Source organism: Rhopilema esculentum, chromosome 10, assembly GCF_057945365.1.
Source record: "Rhopilema esculentum isolate cy_ngs chromosome 10, ASM5794536v1, whole genome shotgun sequence".
In the NCBI taxonomy this organism is placed as follows: domain Eukaryota; kingdom Metazoa; phylum Cnidaria; class Scyphozoa; order Rhizostomeae; family Rhizostomatidae; genus Rhopilema; species Rhopilema esculentum.
Genome location: NC_142824.1, coordinates 7,225,304 through 7,247,751, shown reverse-complemented (window position 1 = coordinate 7,247,751; position 22,448 = coordinate 7,225,304). Strand labels below are relative to the sequence as shown.

General features: G+C 36.0%; 1 protein-coding gene across 1 annotated transcript in view; it reads right to left on the bottom strand.

Annotated features, from left to right (window-relative positions):
- Positions 1-1,006: 1,006 nt before the first annotated feature.
- Positions 1,007-22,448, bottom strand: part of LOC135684668 (FACT complex subunit SPT16) — a 35,996-nt gene continuing 14,554 nt past the window's right edge. The window contains exons 16-36 of the mRNA XM_065200306.2: positions 22,294-22,347; positions 20,598-20,669; positions 15,855-15,895; positions 14,753-14,835; positions 12,838-12,908; positions 11,516-11,580; positions 11,268-11,330; positions 10,457-10,592; positions 9,659-9,760; positions 9,142-9,166; positions 8,565-8,638; positions 7,801-7,845; positions 7,340-7,393; positions 6,535-6,606; positions 5,476-5,588; positions 5,036-5,168; positions 4,209-4,321; positions 3,385-3,514; positions 2,888-3,014; positions 2,405-2,479; positions 1,007-1,492 (exon numbers count right to left, since the gene is read on the bottom strand). Coding sequence (XP_065056378.2) covers positions 1,386-1,492; positions 2,405-2,479; positions 2,888-3,014; positions 3,385-3,514; positions 4,209-4,321; positions 5,036-5,168; positions 5,476-5,588; positions 6,535-6,606; positions 7,340-7,393; positions 7,801-7,845; positions 8,565-8,638; positions 9,142-9,166; positions 9,659-9,760; positions 10,457-10,592; positions 11,268-11,330; positions 11,516-11,580; positions 12,838-12,908; positions 14,753-14,835; positions 15,855-15,895; positions 20,598-20,669; positions 22,294-22,347 — 1,755 coding nt within the window. The 3' untranslated portion in view covers positions 1,007-1,385. The remainder of the gene's footprint in view (positions 1,493-2,404; positions 2,480-2,887; positions 3,015-3,384; positions 3,515-4,208; positions 4,322-5,035; positions 5,169-5,475; positions 5,589-6,534; positions 6,607-7,339; positions 7,394-7,800; positions 7,846-8,564; positions 8,639-9,141; positions 9,167-9,658; positions 9,761-10,456; positions 10,593-11,267; positions 11,331-11,515; positions 11,581-12,837; positions 12,909-14,752; positions 14,836-15,854; positions 15,896-20,597; positions 20,670-22,293; positions 22,348-22,448) is intronic.

Below are 22,448 nucleotides of genomic sequence, written 5' to 3'. Positions count from 1 at the left end.
TTTTTATTTGTTAGTACTGCAAGTCGTATATATTGGCTTTCAAAATTATTTCGCTGCTATCAAATGGATTTTTTTCTTCTTTCTCTAGAATTAAGAAGTCCAAAGGAGTATCTTGAATTTTTGGGAAGGAAACAAGCCTATAGACTTCCCAAAATGATAAAAAATTCAGAATTTCTTAATAGTTTAGACTACTAGAAGTCGTTCCTATTCCTAAGTATAAAGTACATTTTACTGCTTTCTTTAAAAATAATGAAGTCCTAAAGAAATTCATGAATTTTTGGCAGAAACCCAAGCCTATAGACCTGCAAAAATTATAAAAAATTCTGAATTATTTCGCTGGTTTCAAAGTACTGCAAATCATTTCTATTGGCTTTAAAAATTATTTCACTGCTCCCAAATGCTCTGAACTGACTTTTTTAGAAGGAAAAAGTTCTACAGAGTTTTTCCGTTCTTAAATGCCATTTAAGAAGAAAAATTACTGCCTATTGCAAAATGATTTGAATCGTTTATAAATGTCGGTAAGCACATTCCCAGGATTTTGGATGCCAGTTAATGCATATTGAGCGGAGGACAAATTCCAAAGAATGACTTATATTTTTGGCAAAAAAACCAAGCCTAGGGTCTTACAAAAATTGTAAAGCACTAGAAAACGCTTGTAAAGTTTTCAAAAGACATGTTAAATTTTAACCATTATCATTTGGCTTCTCTTGGATAAATGGTCAGAAAACATATTCAATATTTGCAAGGCTAAAGCTTTTTTCGCAAAAAATAAGATAGCCAAAAAACGGTGATGGAATTCTTATTTGATAAATCACCGTAAAACATTTTCAATAATTTTTATTATTGATAAGCCCTTAAATGTAAAGTTTTTCCCTCTTCATTTATGTACAGCTAGGTTGCAGAAATCCTATGTGTACGACTTCCCTCAGCACTCGCACTGTTACAATGTTTGGTTTTAAAATAATGAACAAAGGAAATTTCGTTAGTAATACAAAGTAAACATAACTGAATTCTGCTCGTTACTCATAGCAAACTATGCATATATCATTTAAGCTTAAATTTAGACTTCAACAAAACCTAACAATACAGCAAAACATTGCGGTAACATAGAAATAACTTTTCGTGGAATCCTGGACGTAGAATTTGTGTCCTGAAACCTTGACAGAGGTAAAATTAGACAACAGATCTAGTATGTTTTGTAGCAAATAGCTGAATCAGTTTTTTGTCAGCCAAAGTCACTAATTACGCTGCCTAACAATATACAAACTGCAGTTCAATAAAGTCATGCCATTAAATGTTCGTTGGCTTTTCTTTGCAAGCCATCAAAACTGTATAGTTCAGCATCTACACATAGGCCCTGTTTACGCCTTAATTTACGCCTTAATTTAACGCCTGCTCCTTTTGCTCGATTTGCTGTGATCTTCCGAGCCCCGCTTTCGCTTCACACTCTTATCGGCGCTTACTTCCAATATGTCTCCACGTTCTCTGTCAGCTAAAATAAAGTAAAATACGTGACCAATCAAGGAGCAATGTGCACAAATAAAATATTATAAAACACAATATCATATTCAAATTTGACAATATCATATGCATAAATTTTCCGTTAAATTGAGTTCCAACTGCATGTATTAGGCCATATTGCACCAACCATATTGAGCATGGGACAGCAAGCTATATCCAAGTTCAAGCCAGAAATGGAGTTTAACAGCTTTTTAACTTGGGCCAATTTTTCGCCTTGAAAAGCCTTGATTGCAATAGAAAGTAATGCAGCTGTTATTCATATCCATTTTAAAATTGATCGTCCTGTAATTTGCCCATTAAGTATGCATCATGTCGTCGAATCTGGGAAAAGCTTGACACAAGTTCCATTCATTAAAGTGGTGCATAGAAAATAAAAATTCGATACAAACAATGAGATAAACTGGAAACAAGGATCCTAAATTTGTGTTAAATTAATGATTTTCCAAGCATATATCGTGACACAAAATCTAAAAGGCTAATTCTTTTCTTCGAGGAAGCATGACTTTCCATGCTTTTACTGTGGTTCCCAGTATTTTATAGGGAGTCAAGAAAAGATGAGACATTGAGACTTCAGTCGAAAATATTTTGTTCAAAAATCTCAAATATTTTGATCGATCTTATTTACCTAGCAGGGAAAATATCGAAAAGAGCTGATTTTTAAAAAGGTTCTAAATTGCTACACACAAGAATTCACAGCAACTATCTTCTTATTTGCTCAAACCTGCACCTAACTTGTCTCTACTAGCAGCCAGGGAATAATTCGCACAACAGCAACAAAATATTAGGGATTCTGCTCTATTTTGTGTCAAATGCCTCTGCTCAAGTATTGTATTTTTGCTAGAACTGCTGCCAGTTCTTAAGAATCAAAATATCATTGATATACCTTTACTGGCTTCTTCTTCTAGCTCACTCCAGCTCTTGCCACTTTCCTCATCAGTTCCAAGCTCTTCTTCATAGTCTGAATACGCCAAAATATCAAATGAGTATCAAACGTTTAGGAATATTATATCTAAATGTTTGTTGGTTTGTTAGGGGGGGGGGGGGGGTTGTAAAAATTTCCAGTTGCTGGGGGAAGTTAGTCAATAAAGGTTGTACCTAGGCAAGTTAGTAAGTTTGAAAAATCTTAATCGAAGCCAACAATGCCAGAAAAATTAAATGTTTGTATAGCATGGCAAGAAATTAATGGCTAATTGTAAGGTCAAAGTATAAAAAGACAAAAGTAGCATCTGTTCGGAGTCCCAAAAATATTCTGACAATAGAAGGAAATCATCTGCAAGCAAAAAGTAGTACAGTCGAAACGTCAAATAGAGTAAGCTCGAAATTTGTGTACTTCTAACAAAGAGTAGAAATGTTTATGCATGTTTACCCGACTCATCTGCTTCTTCTTCTGAAGTATAGTCTTCTTCTGAGTCTACGCTTCCATCTTCAACGCCAGAGGCATCAGTGGGATTGTAATCTGATTCCTCCTCGTCGTCACCATCATCTTCTTCATCCTAAATGCAGAAAACCAGCATCCAGTTAATAAAAGGGGGTTGCTCATTCAAAGATTATAGTGCCAAGCTGAATATAGGCTGAGGTCTAAAACCAACGTCTCTCCCTTGTTTGTATTTGGGATTCTTACAGATATTCTTTATTTCAACCCCCCGTTTCATTGACGAAAGTCTACAACTAAAATTTAGAAAGCTCTTTGCTTTAACTTTCTACAGTAATTTAACATCATACGAGGTCGCCCTCCGTTTATAAAACTCCCCTTTTTAGCAAAGTTTGAATTTGACTATGACCCTCTGTTTATTTCGACTTCCAGGTTATTCCCAACATTAGAGCAGGACAGTAACATGACTGAAATACAACGTAAATGCATACACTGCTGTTTGGTTCCAAGAAAGTCCATCCACCATTTTCGAAGAAATCTTCCGGGTTGTCATTGATCGTTTTCATAATTTTCGTCCAGTTCAAACTCTGAATTCCTTCTGTGTATTTGATATTGCATGAACTAAAAGGCAAGAAGGTGGTATGAAAACTCCTAATGCCTAAGATGAAATATTTCTATATCATAGGAGGTATACGATGACAGATCGGATTACTGAGTAGTAAGACTGAGAAATGTAAGGACATTAAATGTAAATTTATTGGCAACAGCAGACATTGAGCCTTAAAATTAACTTCAAAGAGGTATTTTCGGTAGATTGGACGTTCTACATAATATTTAGCTGACAACTGGGGATTGAAAGATAAATGTTTCCTTCGCTTATGGAGACGATTTGTAAACCGTATTCGTCGATGGCTCGACAGCCTGGAATCAGCCTTAAGGTAAAATCATCAGGGCAAAATTGATACTCAATAGAAATTGATTGTCAACAATAAGAGGTTGATAAAAAAAGAAAGACGTAGTTTGATTGAGTCACAAAAAATAGTCAGTATTTTTATTCAATAAATGGCGTGGAAAACAATAAAAACCAGATTATGGAAGAAGCAGGGAATATCCCAAAGTGTGGCGTATTTGGGAAGTCAGACAGTTAAAAACAGGTAGATTTGTGACCATTTAGACAAATTATTTCATGATTCGTTTCTGTAAAATCAAAACATCCTTTTGCACCATTACGAAGAAGTTACTTGGCGGGCCTTCCTTATGAAAGAGCCTCTGTTGGGTAATGAAAGGGTTAATTGTTGTAAAAAAGATAATTTACTTGAGCCATTCTTTGACAGAGTCGAGGCTTGCCATTGCGACAGCGCTAATCATCACGGGCTTTCGAGAGTAATCCTTGAAGATGTAGACCATGTCGAAGTTTTTCATGTTGAACTATAGGGAATCAATCGGGAAAATATCAAAAATATTAGCAAGAAGATATGAAGAAAATCAGAATTATATGGACGGCAAAACTACCGGATATATGCAAAAATATTCATTGCTGCTTCACCAATAGCTGATGATGTGGCAATATAATACTTCTACATAAAAAATACCCATTCATGCACAAGTTGGTATTATGAAATATGGTAGCTTGTAGCATCCACGTTTTTTAGTAAACCACAAAACAGTTGCATAAAATATGATGAAAATGACTCACAGGACCAAAAACCGTTTTATAAAAGCTGACATCGCTGTAATTAATAAACAGGATTATCAGGATTCCTAACCGTGTTGCGTCTGTTACGCCATTGTCACAGCTCGTAACCATATTGCGTCTTTTCGAATCCTAACAGTGTTGCGTTTGTTACGAGACTAAAACATGTTGTATCTGTTACGAGACCTAGCCGCGTTGCGACGAGAGCCTAGCTTCCATACAATTGCAAGAGGTGAAAGAAGAGCTGTGATGGTGCTACGTCAAATCATCGATCAAGCAAAATTTAATTGAAGCGTACTGACTTTGACTGCTTGGGAATTCAAGCCACAACATGACGTTTAGATGAGTAGCTAATAAATACTCGAGGAAGTCGAGTTCTTTTGCTTAGGCCAGGCCCTTCTTTAGGTACTAGTACGAACAACAGGATAAATGCACAAATAACATTATACCTGAACTCTTTCAAAGTGGACAAGTTCAATTTCATCCAGTGTTATCACGAAGGTTGGTTGTTCAGTTAGATTGACAACACAGTGAGTAGTTGGTTGCAGTAAAACTGTACTTCTAAAGGGTGCACCCTGGAACCTGCAATGTATAAAAGGCAAATAACTGAGTCAATTTCATCATAGCAATATAAAATGTTGTACAAGACATGCTAAATGACGTAGATTGCTATGAAAAGCACGAGCAAGGCAGAAACATAGTTCTAACAATATCAAAAGTGGTTTGTTTTAACATAGTAGAGTTTAGCAAGTAAAATATCTTGAAACAAAGAACGTCTAAATCCTAAGAATTGCCGGGTTCATACCAGGGTTGCATCAATTACTAAAAATGCACCTACACGGAACCGCAACAAAATATCGTGCGAATAAACTATTAGTTGTCTACTTGCCCAAGCTCGCGGTATGGGACATCGAATTCAACCTGGCCATGTGTCAGGCCTTCAACTTTGTCTGTGAAACCTTTGAAGGCAGCTTTAAGTTTTTGCCGCAAGTCCCTTTCAGCCTGGAAAAGATAACTACACATTGTAGATTACAGAAAAAACACCGAAAAACCATGTGGTGATAGAATCCAAGATATTCTGTAAATTACAGGAGTTTTGCATTATGATGTAGCCATAAAAAGCATCTTTCACAGCAATGTATCCATAAAAAGTAGCTTTCACAGCAATGTATCCATAAAAAGCAGCTTTCACAGCAATGTTACCATAAAAAGCTGGCGTTCGCAGTTCAAAACACAGGAAAAAACAATAACCCATTGACAAACAGCACAATACCATATAGAGATTACAGCAATATGTCTAATACGTGGTGGGGTGGATAAATAACTATTTTTCCATCTGCCACGAAAATTGCTGACGAGTTATAATTTTAAAAACAATTAGCAGTAAAGAGGCTTTCGCTTTGATGGTCAAAATTAACTGCTGATTATCAACAAAAAGCAAATTTCGGGAAAGGTGTGCCACTATACCCATAAAATTTGGTCACAGTTTGAAATTTATCGAGATGTATAGACTGACTTTGTGCTAACACGTCTATCACGGCTCACATAGAAACAGAATGACAAATCTTGAAACCTGCCATCACTGGTAACATATTTTGCCAATTTTTCCTAGCTTTGTGAATACCGAAGTAATCACAACGACCACTGAAGAAATAAGAAACATTTCAAAGAAAAATTAATCCTTTTCTACCCAACTTCAAGTAGTATTAAACCGCTGAATGAAGATCAGAAAGTGAAACTTTAGTACCAAGTTATACTCTAAAGAGAATTGATTAGGGAACGAACTTATCATTTCCACTGTAATTAGTCTATACTCTAAGTGTTTACTTTAACGCTTTGTGGGACAGAACAGGGACATTGCCTTGCCAGAGACTTTGCGTAGCCGCTAGAAGAATACGATAAAAGCATTAGCATTTCCATCTAATACAGTCAAAAAAACAACACATACCTGTTCTGCAGCAAGATCATCTCGATCATGCATGTGTTGATGTTTTCCTAAATCAGTTGTAATTTCCCCAACCTGAAACAAACAATACTCATTGAAGGAAATCTGATATGAGCGTTTTCTGGCAGTCTTTGTTGAATGTGAAATTTTTTTGAGGATAGGTAAAAAATCACATATAACAAATGTTTGTAGCATATGATAAATATCACAAACAATTTTTTCGTGGCGCAAAAAAATGGCATAAAATATTTGTAGAGTTAACAATATTAAACATTGCTGGGATATGAAACAAAAACCTTAGAGTCTGAAAGAATAGAGGGGGGGCAAAAACATAATTAAGTTGACTGCCAACCAGCTTAAATAAGCGATCTTTCAAATTTAGACAAAAAGCTCAATGATGTGATTTAAGTCAAAAATATCAAATAGAATTTGTTTCCTTTCGTTTTGCAATATTCTCACTTACACTTAAAAGACAATTTTTAAAACGCAATAAACATTGTTTTTTATAAAGATTCAATACCTTATATAAAATTTCTTTAAGGTTTTTTGATAAGTGAACCTCGCGAAACTAAGCTGTCTTAAAATCGAGGTCTGACTCTCGTTCCTGCGCTCTTTATACATGAATGATTATTGAGTTTTAAATTACCTTATAATGCACAAATGAAATTTATCAATCAACTGCATTAAAATTCATTGTTTAAAATCCTAAGTTGAGGTCATATACCATGATCTATAAGTTTTTTCCCTTCCAGAAAATCAGTTAAACAAAATGACTGAATATAAAAAACAAAACAGAAATAAAAAGTACCTCAGTAAAAAACTGAATGTCACGGTATTTTTTCTTTCCAATGATAATGGGATGCTAAAAAGAAAATTTCTCGTTAGCAACTGTCAAACTTTTATACTAAAAGAACAAAGAACTGACCTTTCACGCAAGAATAAAAAGTGAGGTTTGAAACGAAATATCAGTTCCTTATTATCTTTTTGTGCTTGTCGATGTTGCAACGTTTTTTGTTTTCACCCATTTATCAACTTTGCAAAAAGCACTCTGCCAAATTTTCTAAACGAAATCACAGCCTTCTCTCGAGAGGTCCCCGTTTCCATGTCAAGTTCTAAATAAATACAATCTAAATGAAGACAAATATCGTATAGAATCCTTGCTCAAGTCAATCAAAGTACATTTGGAGAAAATCACAGAGATACTTGGGTTGCTGATCTTTACAAATTTTTGCATCAAAACAATGCCGTACCATGCCGTAAAAAGCTTACCTTGAGGTGATAGTGCAGCAGAATAATCATCTCTCCATCGCAAGGCTACGAAAAACCGAACCAATTATTTGGCAATCAAATGAACAAATAAAGAGGAGAAAGGGGATAAAAAGAACGGTAACTCGACGAAAGGAGAACAATATGAGTTGGTGAAAGCCGAGAACAATTAGACGTGCAAAGTTTCAGAGTCTACTTTCAGGCGGAAAAGGTGAAATTTATGATAGACAAATACGTCTCTAGGCATTTAAAGGCACTGGACAGATACTATATCGGCTTCTGACATCCGTCAATCAACTATTGGCCAATCAGTGGGTGTGACATCACTCACACGCTTATTGATTGGCTAATGATGATGGCTTAACAAATCAATCAAAATCAATTGAAACATATCAAACATTAGAAGATTGAAGAGTGCGTGTATACATAAATCTCTTAAACTAACAATAAAAGTTGCGACGAAATAAGTTTACGCAACAGATCCCAAAACAAAAAAATATTCTTAAAACCGATAATAAAGATGATGTCCCTATTTGCTAACATTTGGAACTAAAGCCAGAGCGTTCTTATTTCGAACCATTATTTCAAGGTGCTTCCACACTCTAAAAACATAAAATGGACGTCCCAAAAGGGGATCGTTCCAAAACGCTAAAAAGAAAAATCAGGCTTTAATAAACAAAGCGATAAGACCTACGCATTCTCGACGAACGTTCACTCAACGTAAACCTCGATACTGGTAACATTTAAAAATTGAATAAGGACAATACCTGGAAAAATGCGTGTTTGATGTTTTTATAGAGGATATCAACTCTGCTGCCATTCATTGTTTGGTATCTGAAACCTGTCGATACAACAGACAGTACGTAAAACATACTGCAGGCAGGAGTCCCAATCAAGTTGAAAAGGCGATGGAAATCTAACACTCATTAAAAAAGAGTTAGGATTTGGGTTTTTATTGTTTTGCAAGTTGTAAGGGAAGTGGTTCTCTCAGCCCCTCCCCCCTGTAACGTTGGAATGACGCGAACTAAAATTGGGAGATTTTGAAGTAGGTACAAATATCTTTCTAGTCTGATTCTAATACAACATAATACAGTTTTCACAGGAAACGCATTCAATTTCAATTTTAATCAATGTTCTTTCAGTCAGGTTCAAAAGTTTTTTAAAGTCATGGTCTTGAAGCGAGAAAAGCCACTGGGCGAATATATTCTCCATAACATCAAAGAGCCTACCGAAGGCAAGAAACACAGCACTATGCCACCTCTACGCTAACTGTCCAGGAATAAAAAAGAATTTTGATTGATTAAAACAGTTAGACATCTGAGTTGAAAATTTGTCATGGCTCACCGTTTGTATGGGCTTCTATTGCACCCTAAAAATATAAAAAGTAAGATAATTAAAGATTTGATGAACGATTTTTTAGACCAAAGTCAAAGCCACAAAGCTGTGAAACTTTGTCTTTTTAGCCAACAAATATGCTTAGCCTTTATAAGCTATGATAAGCTGGAAGCTAAAAAAATTATCAGAGAAAATTCTGGACGGGAAAAGAGCTTACATATTTTATATTTGCTTTACTTACAATACACTACAAAATAAACTGGGTGTGATATCCTAGATTCAACTGAATTCACATTTACCCCTTCAATAGATAAACTGTATGAAATGTTATCAGAATAGAGCCTGGTAAGGGTTGGTTAAAGTGCGTTAGATGAATAAACAAACATTTTCAAAACCTCATTCTGCTCTGGAGCAAATAAGAGTCATAGCTACACTTTATTTTCAGTAGAAGAGCCCAAAACTAGTAGCTATTTGATAGCACAGAACTTGAACAAAGGGGATTCCGAGCGGAAACAAAGCTACTCACGGATATTCTTCGGTTGGTAATGCTAGGCCGAATATGCAAGTCTTTGAGTCGTGGAATGCCCTTAGTAGTAGCGAGTATAAGATCTTCTTGTTTCACAACACCCTATAAAAAGATTCACAAGATCAATTGAAAATAAAACTTCATTAAAGTATCCTGAAACCATGAAATCTTATCACCCCTAAAATTGAATCTTGACAATGAAATTGAAGAAATCTTTTGTACACTCAAAACAATTAATGCTGACTTGGGTGGAGCAATTTTCTTCTAGTAAAAATAAATTACCATTTAATCATTTTTATAATGTACTGAAATTTCAAAACTTATTTCGCTTGTTGTAGTTTTTCTCAAGTCTAAAAGTATTTGCATTGCTGTCAGTTGATGATCATGTTTAGCTCGGCGTAGATGGGAAGAAAACTCGTAAATTCGTCATTTTCTAACAGGTACTGAATTAAAATTTCCGTTTAGAACAAAATATCATGATATGATCAATAGAGTTTTGGTGCTTTTTTCATCTTCAAAGGGCTAGTGCCTAAGGCTCATTGATTCAGTATACCGAAATGCACAAGCAAAAGGTTAATCCGTGAATTTTGACGAATAATGAGAAATAGGCAGAAAGATCTAGAATAAGCCATAGATGCAAATTAAAACTTCAACACAGGCATTTGGAGTGAAAAATACAAAGACATTTTTGAGTACCATTGGGTACCTTTGTAAGTATAAACTTTCAGTCGCTAAGCAGGTATATATCTAAACTCAAGCTTCTAAGTGGCCTTGCGAGACATTGCTGTGTTATTATACCTCGTTTTCCTTTTCTTCAGCCTCTCTAGTTTTAAACCTCTTCTGCACTTCTTTGATCAACCGAAAAGCTGTGTTCAGATTGGTGGAGGGAGCAGACAAAGCACCAGGCTCCTTCACATTCGTGCTGCGATAGACCCTGAAAATAAATGGAAATTGAGCAGACTAATTAGGCAAAGTCAATGCGATTATCTAACCAAAGTTAAGTATTGAGTTGATATTTAAGGAATGCATGCCCTATTTGGGCCTTTTCAAGAATTCTTTTGTAAAATGCCTCTACATCTATAAAACGTGATGGATCGCTGACAAGAACATAATAATAAGGCCTAAACAAGGTCTTCTACAGTTTCAAGAGTGTTAGTCGTATGTGAAAACTTGCTTCGTTTCTCTTCACTTCGCTTCGAGACTTAAGTATGTATAGACATGTTTCTGTTATTGTAATATGGTTCTAGTTTCTAAAAGGCGTAAGAATCTATTGAAAGCTTGATAACTAGGAAGGAAATATTCCATTTAACTTGACAGGAGAAACTTTTGGAAAAAAATTAATACTTTTCCTGCAATAACAAGAAAAACAACTTGCAGTTACCAGCATCAATAAGTACTTCAATGTAGGAGGGACATGAAGTTGTTTTTCTAAATATTGAGGGGCATGTGCCTCTTATGTATTCCAGCGTCCCTTATCTACCCCAATGCAATAAGAGTACCATGGAGATACTAGAAGAGCCTCGAAGTTTACGAATACTTCAAAAATAAATACGTTCATGAAGATATCATGGTTAGTTAACCTATTGTTGGTTGTATTGAATTTACTCACACTTCTTTGACAAATGTAGCATCAGGGTTGGGAAATAGATTTCCATCTGATCTTCCATACGAACTGCAATAAATCATTATCAGCAATTACATCAACTTTCCCAGAAAGACTTAAGACTAAAGAATTCTCTGTGACGAGTTAGATAAATCTACACTTCTAAATTTATGAAAATCCATCTACAAAGTATAAAAATTCATACCACCACATCAATGAAAAATAAGTAACAGCGAATGGAATTCTGAACTTACCTTCCAGGGCAGTAAAAATTCAGCCTGAGATATGTGTAGTCACCCTCCACGCTGGAACTAATATTCTAGGGTCGAGAACAGTCACTTAAGCCGTTATATTTTTACAAGAAAAGATAAACTTCTACAGAAATGGTGAGCAATTAAATTTAGTTACTTTAAATGAAAACTTTTGGCCAACACCAGATAAAGTTTGGATTAAAAACCTTACTCTTACATGAATAGGATATAAGAACCTAATGCAATGTAAGAGCTCATTCATTGATATAACACCAACACAAAAACTCTGCTGAGAAGACAACAAGAATAACTAGAAATTCAAATGCTGGACTGCAAAAAATATGAGTGTCGAGGCGTCACTACCCCACAAGGTATCGAGGAAGTCGCCCCGAAACGAAATTTTGTTGTAGGAAAGGCAATCTGATTACTGCTAACTGTAGTATTTCTCTCCTTGTCGGCATTGATTTTTAAGTCGGGAAAAGAATTGGTCCAACGAGATCACACCCCTTTCTCCTGTGCACCCCAGGTTGATAGTCCGAATTACTTTGATTCGAAAAATGCAAATAACTAGACATTAAAGAACAAGGAAAGATAAACCCACTATAAATGTGGCTTCCTCCAAGAATGAGCATTATGGTAGAACCATAATTACCTCGAGCTTCACATTACCGATATCATTTTCATTCGTTTTCTGACAACCGTTTCATAATACTACGTGATACATGCCATCTATGAAAACTTCGCTAGACTTATCATCAGACGGTTGCAAAATGGTTTATTTTGAATTAGAACCACTTATTGATCATATAATGATTGATACCTCGCAAGGCTTTTTCCGAAATTCCCATTCCTTCCTTAATGACACAAGGAGATTGTTATGCGTTAAGTTTTAGACTTTTAAAGCTGCCACCTTTTCGGGCTATAGCTTTTCTTTGCTTAAGACTTGCCAATTTATGCAATAACATGTAGCATTGTGTTTTCAACAAACTTAGGTTCTTATCCAAACGTATGGAAAGCTGGAATATGTTCAAAGCAGCTACTGACTGTTGAAAATTGTTTCACAGTGTCTCCACATTCTATCAGATAAAGTCCGTTTTACATTTGGCAAAAAATTTAAATTTTAATTCCCTTTAAATTCCTTAAAGTTTTAAAATGTTCTTAAGTTTTGCAAATCTATCTTCGTTATGAAAAAATCTCCCTGCAAAGCTTTATGAACTTTAAAGGCAGTCTGATACATCGGGTGCACCAGCTGGTAGCAAATCAGAGAAAGCTGACAAAATCTTTCGAATACTTTAGACAGTTCTGAACATGAAGATGCAACGTACCTTCACTGTCGATATATGGAATGGTACAGTCATGCCTGCTAGTGGTAAAATGATTGCTTCGAATTTTTTGTCTGCGAAAATAAATCATCAAATATTTACATTGTGATGAGCATAGGACATAGCGCAGGTTATCATGTTCTGACTAGCGACTTATTCAGATCAACTATTCCCACAGACCATTCTCTAGCCAACCTGGTAAACTAGGCTATGCACAGTGAAATAAATTTCACAAAGAGTTTTGTTCAACTTAAATTGGAGTTCGCCGAATTTCCTTCAGTCAGGATTTATTACAATCCATAAACTTTCCTCCACAAAGAATTTCAATTATATAGTGCTGGAATAAAAAATACTTGATTGTAAATTAACGGCTAAGAATATTTATTAAGGAGTTGAAGATGGATACAGCGATGAACATTTGAATTTCAAACATTAACAAAATATTAGACGCTGCGATGGTGCATACGGGACTTTTTAGTGAGAGAAGCAACGTACAGACGTGAAGAAAACGAACTGGAATAACAGAAATTTTCAGATTATAACTTATTGTGTTACCAAACATTTTCTTAAAGAAATTTGGTTTTATTTTGGTTGAGACTCAACGCGACTAAAGGAGAATTAACCTTAAGACTAAAGGAGGTAACCTATTGAAAACTCCACTAAACGACCCTAGCTTGTGAGACGAACCTGAAAAGCAGGTTTTTACAGACAAATGTGAACTGTGGAAAATAACCCAACTTTATTTAATTAACTCAATCATTGACGTTCGAAAGCTGCGAATAGGAAGCAATTTACACAGCGTTAAAAACATGTTTACATCGTTAAATAATTCCACGCGTCTCTAGAAACAGTATAAACTAATATCGAAGCATAAAGATGTAGGTCAAAAAAGCCAAAATTCTATATTAAATTAAAAGGTAAACGCGTATCGTGACACGTTGATGTTGAAGGGATGAGGTAGAAATTAAGAAGAATGGAGAAGGATTAGTTTTTACGGATAATAATTGACTTTCTATGAATACACGAAATAATATTAGCTGTCACTCATAAAAAATATCATCAACCTTTGATGCTAAAAAATTTGACGATATCGTAGGATCTAAAATGAAATAAGGTTTCTCGGAAGAGAAAGCGCCAGATTGAGCGTCTTGTTAATCCAATATATAACATGCAACTTTGATGAAAACACATCGTTCTCCTAACCGAATCCCACACTTTTAAAACGATCGAGGACAGCTGGTATTCCACTGCACTTAAAAATTTTCTCTGATAATTGTCAAACCTAATAAGATACTTCACGCCTTCTCTCCTTTTCCCTCTCGACAACAAGGTAACACAAAACCACGATCTATCTGTAGCTCAATGACAGCAACCGTCCAATATAGAAATACCGTGCAAAAACGATAGGCTGGCAATACGAATGAAATACTCCAAAAGTGGCCAAGACTAAAAGACTGCAGACTTTACTGAGGACCAATTTGTAAATTTTCATTACAGTCAGAGACATGAGAAAAGGAGGGCATTTGTTCCATTTGCCTGGGTTTACACCAGGGCATTTGTTCCAAACTTCTTTAGGAAATGTCTCTTTTCATAGAAGTGTTCTCTCTTTAGAACAGTTTAAAATGCCTACATTCTGAGATGCCCTTCTTACCTGTGCCCCCGTTAACGACAAATTGCTATTTATGATTACAGCTTTTGGTGCACTTATTACAAATACTTCTACTTATTGTTTAAGACATATATCGAAGTAGTCATGTTTCCTTTTTGATGACAGGTGGCGATGTCTTTATGAACCACAGAATGGAAAGGCAAGCTTTTAACAAGCTTTTAAAAGGATACAGCGAGGACAGACATCGTCGTCAGAGACTGGAACGTTAGAGTGGGTTATCGTAATTAGAATAATTAGAGTTTTCCTTACCAACAAAAACTTTCAAGTCTTGCACATCCTTTTCTTGAGGGATCAGTGCTTTGTTTTTGTATGCAACATTTGAACGAACAGTCCTAAACAAAGAGGAAACATGTTTTATGAGAAAAAAATCATATAAAAAAATTTCTTTTAAAGTCACTTTATATGGACAGCTTCGCTGCCAGTTGGCTTAATGTTGTGCAGACTTAGAAATTATACGAGATACGAAGGAGACGTGCAGACGTTCCAGCGTTTGATGCCATTCAAACATTCCTAAGTGGAAATTTGAGCTTGACCAGGAACAACCCCCTGAGTTTACCTTCAACTGATAGTCGCATGAACCCTTAGCAGAATGCTATCATGCACACGAAAAACAAGTTTACTTTTAATGCGAAACTATTTAGTTTTCTTATCTGATTCGTTTCATGTCCGTTTGGCCATCTGATTACAGAGAAACGCGCTTGCACAGTATTCCTTATTACATGATGAAACTCGATCCATGTTGAGAATGCTGCAGAAAATTCGGCTTTCGTTCTCAACACGCTCTGGTTTAAAATTAGTTTTAAACAAGAGCCTTTCCAGTTGAAATTAAACAGACATCCAATTGTAAACCAGCATTTGCTGAAGGGCTACCCTCCTTAAATCATTTGAAAATGACAATGAAATGAAATTAACTGTTGATTTTCAGTATCAGAGCTCTTTCTGTCTCTTTGTTTAACCAGTGTGAAATTCTGCCCTCCAGCACTCCATTTGCCCTGAGTTTAGAGCATTTTCCGTTTCCGTAGATTTTTAATCGAGGTTGTACTCTCCCTAGTTATGATTTTTTCACGTGAAAAATTGCACCAAAACAAAGTATGGCGGTCGGGGTGAAATACAGCTTGAGTTGTATTTTCTCATATTTAGGTTCTCTAAGGATTTGTTGTTTTGACAATCACCTTCTCAAAGTCGTAATGCACGTTTACATAGTCTGTGAAAGTCAGATTCGAAATTGCCGAATGCAAAATTATACGCGCGTCGAATTTCATATAGAACTTGACAATAATTCTAAGAAAAGGAAAACACGGAAAAAGTTCATAGTTTGTAAATAAAACTGTCTATTCATTCACAAACTTGCCTTTTCGTTTCTACTTCTCCTTTCTTCTCAAGCAAACGTCTCTAAAAAGCAAAATCAATGACAAAATAACAATTAGAAAACTTTTCACCCCATCACATCAAAACTAACCCCATTTTAACCTATCAGTTTCTGAAAAAGCTTAGATAACGCTAGAACTCAATTCAACATTTCTTCTGAAATTAACTTTAAACATTTTGTTCTATTAATTTTACTTGAATCATCTTATGTTTCCCTATCTGATTTTAGTCTAGTTTCTGCATGACCCCTTAGACGCATGGCCTCTTGTAAAACAGCATTGCTGAACGGGCAACCGTGTTTACATAGATACATGAAAGAAACAACAACCAGAATGCATAGATTTCAGACAAGCAAAAAATCACCTTCAACAAAAAAGTTTAATGAAGTACAGGAATAGCACTGAATTGACGTGTCAGCTGTTTAGAAATTTTAAACTTGCTTAAAAAGTTCTACATACAATAATATTGTATTAGTGTAGGTGGAATGCTTGGCAACCTCATTTGTCAAGTTATTCGCGTAAAATTGCTACAACAACAAAAGCCCATAGTAGTTTCAATTTCTACGTTTTTATTAGCATCGTGATAATTTTCTTTTGCAAAAAGCTACAAGCACCAATAAAAGTCGAAGCTTTGAAACAAAATAACATCAATATGCATAAAATGTTATAAAAACCAGCTACAGAAGATTTAGACAATTCATGATTCAGTTTGAATTCACTTCGGTGGCTTCAACTTTTCATTCCTTTCGATTTTATTTTTCCGAATATCATCAAGAAATATTCCTTTTTGTCACTTAAGAGTTTGGCGCGACACGATTTGAGAACAATAAAAATGAAACCGCTTTTTTCGTCGATGCTCTCAAATGTTTGTGCTTCACTAAAAGACAAATGGGATCAAACAAAGGAGGCAAAAAGATAATTTTCAAAGCAATCTTCGTGGCAATGTGCATTTTTGCTGATTGATTAATGACTTCAAGCCTCGTTAGCAACACAATCAAGCTTGAAGGGATCCATGTCACAGCCGTGGCTATCTGCAGAAGAAAGATAATCTTCAGCGCGTCGTCAATTTGAGATATCAATGTAAGCAAGCCATCATTGTCTACCTCATTCTCCACGTTTTTTATTTTATTTCTAGCCTTTAAAAGAGCTTTTCTTGTTATTACAAACAGTATGAACAAAAGCAGCGAAACAAAAGTGATAAATGCTATCGGTAAGAATGATACAGGATGACGGAATTTCAGTATCACCCAACTAATGCAATACAGCCATACCAACACGATTGTCGTTATTCGCTTCGCTTTGGAGTTCATAAGATTGGTTCGATAAAGGGTGACCTTCAATAGTTGATTCAACGTAAGAAACAGTAATGTAATAATGGAGACGTTCGTTATAACGATACTGCCCACGTGACATAGAATGCGAAGAAGACAATTGTCATAAAAGTAAAGTACACCAACAGCAAGTTGTACACATAATCCGATAGATAGATGACATATAAGCTGATTTGCAAGCAGCATCTCGTGCAGTTTGTGAATCTTGGTGACCCGGAAGAAAAAGCGTAGTTCCAATGCATTTAAGCAAAACGAACCAACAGCTACAGCGAACCAAAATACAGACAAAGGTATTGATTTTTCGACTTCATCGGTAACAAATTGATAGCAAAGCATTTGCAGTACATCGCTCATATAAGACTTGTTTCCTTGCCAACTTGAATTCTCTGAGTGGGGCCAAGATTGATTGGTAATATTTGGAAGTGAAACGTTTTCTGGAAACATAATTGTCAGAAAAACGTCTTTTTCTAACAGCAACCAAAACTTGCACTGCTTTCTGAGACTGTGTCCGTTCACGTGTCCGCATAAATAGATTTGACAGCATCGCCCGCGCACTTCATCAAAGTTGGGGCAATGAAATATTCATGAACACTGAATATTCACATATTCATCCTCAAAGAACGACTTTATCAAACTTAGAAAATGTTGGATGGACATGTGCACAATGAAAGGTTTAAACCACACTCACAGGATTTCAAGAATATGAAGTCGAATAAACATGATAGCAATTGAGCCTTCTCAAATTGCTACCGGGTTGTGCTGAAGTTGCTAACTGAACCGGGTTTTGCTGAAATTGCTATCCGAGGCGGGCTGTGCTGAAATTGTTATCCGAGCCGGGTTATGCTGAAATTACTATTCAAACCGGGCTGTGCTGAAATTGCTTTCCGAACCGGGTTATGCAGAAATTGCTATCCGAACAGGTGTATGCTGAAATTGCTTTCCGAGCTGAGTTATGCTGAAATTACTTTTCGCACCGGGTTGTGTTGACATTGCTATCTGAACCGGGTTGTGTTGAAATTGCTTTGGAATCGGTAACGAATGTGATAGAGAAATATACATAGAAGACCATATTCTATGAAGTAAAAATCGAAAATCGAGCAGTACGTTTCAAATTCGTTGGATGCAAACATTAGGGGTGCTTAGGAGGGGGAGATTGGTATAGGTAATTTCAACCTCTCTACTTATACCCAAATATGGTCAACACAGTCTTCTGAATATCAAAAGAATAGATTTGACATCTGCAAACGATGAGAAACATTGTTCGTGTTTAGAATGTTCTGCGCGCTGTGAAATTAATTACGAAATCAACTGCAAAGTTCGGGTCTCGTGAAAACTGGTCCTTTGGTCGATTAAGTAAGATGTTTATAACCTTGTTTGCACAGTTCAGCCTTGCAAGGCGCTGCAGCTGACACGGTCCTTGCTGAGGAAATTTGTCAAAAGCATAAAAAATCCCACGAAGAACAATAATCGGGAACTTTGCCAATCGATAAAATTTGCCAATCGATTTCCTTCTGTTGAGGAAAGTTCTAAAGGTTCTTTAAAGAATTTTGGGTTGTAATAAAGTGTCTTTAGTTAAGTTTTTTGAAAAATTGGGGGATTTAGGAAAGAACCCAATAAACAAATTGAAACCTGAAAGACACAAACTCTACCAATACTATTGATTTGGTAGACAAATACTATTGTTTTGGTATACAAATGAAGAAGGTGAAAGTTTGCCTTAACCACAGAATAGAGACAGGGCAGAAAGGAAACTCTCCTAGGCGCCTTATGTGTCCCAAATCGGCTGAGACATGGACACACGAGCACAGGCTCTCAGTTTATAATCCAATATGACAGTTATCCGCTACAAAACGTCAAACCTTTCATTGGCCATCTCTAACCCCATTGTTAACACATGTAGCTGAATTTGCACATCTAGAGGTATTTCATGGTGTTTTAAATACTATGGTCGAAATTTTATGACGTCACACTTAATACCACTACTGGTTGGCTGCAAACAGGGCGTAAAAGCATCATGTGCTATTATCGTTACAACGTTGCATTGTCGCATTGAACGAGTTTCCTCGTCCATGATAAACTTGGTCCGCCTGAGCTTGTGCCTACAATAGCGTCACATCTTGCGAATAGAGTTTCCTTTTGTTTGTTCCATATTCTGTGGTTAAATCAGATCTTATAATTGGACAGCTCGTGACGAGGGAAACCTAAACTGAATTCTCTGGTATTATGTCTAGTTATCTAGACAAAGGTGGATTTGCATTAACTTTAGTCTGAGCCAGTATGGTTTGTTAAAAAGATCATGATACTGTTGTAAAAATCACTTAAGGTTACGGTAAACGTTTTGAACACGAAAATTGGTTTTTCCTTCCTAAAGGCCAAACGGCTCAAGGAATCTGGATAAACTATATATCATTCGATGCACAAGATTATGGCGTATCTAGCCAGATAAAAATTATTGGCAAATAATGTTAACTGTTATTTTCCATGCGAATTTACTGGTCAAAAAGTGTACCACCTTCAAAAGCTATTATGTACCTTTGCGTTTGAGGTAACAAAATCTGACTTAGACCAGCAGGAAGTGCAGGTACTAAGCTACCAAAGTGTGTCTCAGATTTTTTAAATTCCTCCTCTTCTTGAAACTATACCCTGTCAAAAATTGGCAAATAATTTTTCCACACTCCCGCAGCTGTATTTGGGTATAAAAGACGGACCAGAGAAAATAAAAAAATTTTGAGACACACTTTGTTTGCCCAACGTCTGCCCTGGCCGTGTGCAAATTTTCGAGCCATTCGATCGGTTCCTTGGGTACATAATAGCTTTTTCGTACCTGCATGTAGAGGAATTTCGAGTCCGGAGAAAACGGGATTTTACTGATCGCACTTGCAAGATGCACTCGTAAACCACAGTGTAATCCGGGTCAAGTCACTTGAAGATTTAAGATCAATAAGCCTGTTTAAATAAACACGGCCGTACATTGGATATATGGATGTGCCATGCGATATTGTAAATGAGACATGCGACCACAACCGCAAAGCAACAATAATCGGCTTAACAGGTCACGAGATTTTCAGGCCTCAACTAAAAGTTTTGATAAAGAAATTATGGAAACCTTCGTTTACATGGGATTTTTTCCACTTTCAAAATTTCTGTTTGTTTCAAACTTGGTATCATTGTGTGCCTTGAAAGTTCGGCTGGTTGAATGTGAAAAAATCGAAAAAATGATGTTTTCATCCAGAAAACGTTTACCGTAACCTTAAGACTTGAAAAGTACCAGTGGACTGAGGCTGCAATTTCTGATAAAAAGATAAAGAGTCAAACACAATTCAACTGACCGGTTAAATGCAATCTTCGCATCATTGGATAAAAAGTTAAATTTGTATTTGAAAAACAGCCCCTTACCTTCGCTTCTTCGTTAAGCTGGACGGCAAGTTCTTTCTGGTGATTTTTCCGTTTGTCTTCAGCGCACAATTCCTGTTAAAAGAATATATCGGAAAAGATAAGAATTAGAAAACTTCTGTAAAAAATCTAGAAGCATATTTTCGAGACATAACCAACTTCGTACAATTTTGTGTTGTTATTTTGCTTCATTACTCCAATTCAGTTACTTGATCTAAGCATGATTTTGCAAAAATACCAAAAGCATGGTAATTGATTCGGTCCTCGCACGTGACTATTGATGGAAAGAGTTCCAGTAGCTTGATACAGTTTAACTATAAAATAACAATATTTTATCGAAAGTGGAATAGGAATTAACAAAGAGAATATGCTAAGCTTCAATACGCTACAGGCAACGGAATTGGCCTAGAACAAGTTTACTTCAAAGTTCACTCAGATGAATTTCGATAAAGCTAGAATCCTGCAATATGTCTCTGCAATATATCCTGCAATATGCAATATTGGTTAAATCCTGCAATATGTCTCTGTTAAAAATCGAATTTGCATGACTGGCAAGTACATACAATTTCCACTAGACGTTAACTATAAGTTGATGTCTCTCTCACTGCAAAACTGGCTAAAACAGCTCCTCCCTTTTCTCAGCCTTACCATGCTTCCTACAACAACTTGCGGCAGTAAAACTGAAGCAGGACCATTCATATATTCTTACATTCAATAAAACACTCAAAAAGCGAACTCCAAAAAGGACCGGCTCCTCGAAAAAAATTAAATTAAATTGACCCGTTTTTCTGTTCATGTGTAGACATGGTCTCATTTTACAAAAAATACATTTCCACTTCACAAATATATGACAAAATTGTTACCTAGTTATCAAACAAGATATGACTGAGCAAAGTCTGCCATCGCCTCTTTTAAAAAAACACACACATACTTAAAATTCTAATTTAAAATGGAGTACGGCTTTCTGTCTCACACTTCAGAAGATATAAGTGCTCAAACGTTTCTGATTAAAGTGTTAAAAGAGATGAGTATTATTTCATTATGAATTATTATTATATTTATTATATTGAGTATTATTATTCCATGGTTAATGTACTACGTATAGCACAAAAATAAACACATCACTCGGGTTTAATGTATTCAATTTACACTAGATAGAGCATTAGATGACAACTGCCTAATGATCGCATCAAGTGTGGCACCCGGAGTAGCAACTTGGAAACGTCCTGTTGAGCTCTGTTCATGCTGCATCAAGCGTTTAATGACAGTGAGGTTAGCAGAAAGTTTCATAAAATTAGACAGAACGACGTATGAGCTAGTTGCTTTATAAATATATTTTTATGGAAAGACCTCACCAAGAATATTATTTTATCCCTCTTCCATTAATTAAAGCACCTTTGCTACAACATACAAGACCTATTTTCAGACGGCCTAAAGGTATACTCAATCATTCCCACTTCTCGAGTTTAAGGCAAAGTATACCCGAGCCAATTAGAACTGAAAATCAGCACACGTGGTGACACGTGATGAGCACGGGTTAACGCGGAGAAGTTCTGTGTAATACGTTCAAGAAATAAAAGCACGGAAACGGGAAACATAACAAACTAGAGTCTTATTGCCCGACAATCTAATACAAACATCGGGTGTTGACCATAGGTGAGCAAAACGTTATATCTAGGTAAGAGTAGAAGAATCTCACCCTGTGCTTTTTTTCTGTGTTGAGAATGGCTGTGCTTTCCAAATTGACATCATCCTAAAAATGTTTGTAGAAGCGATTTAAATAAAACTTGATAAATGGATGTAATCTTTTTCAATGAAGACCTTTGGTGAGTGCAATATCTAGAGGTTACCGAG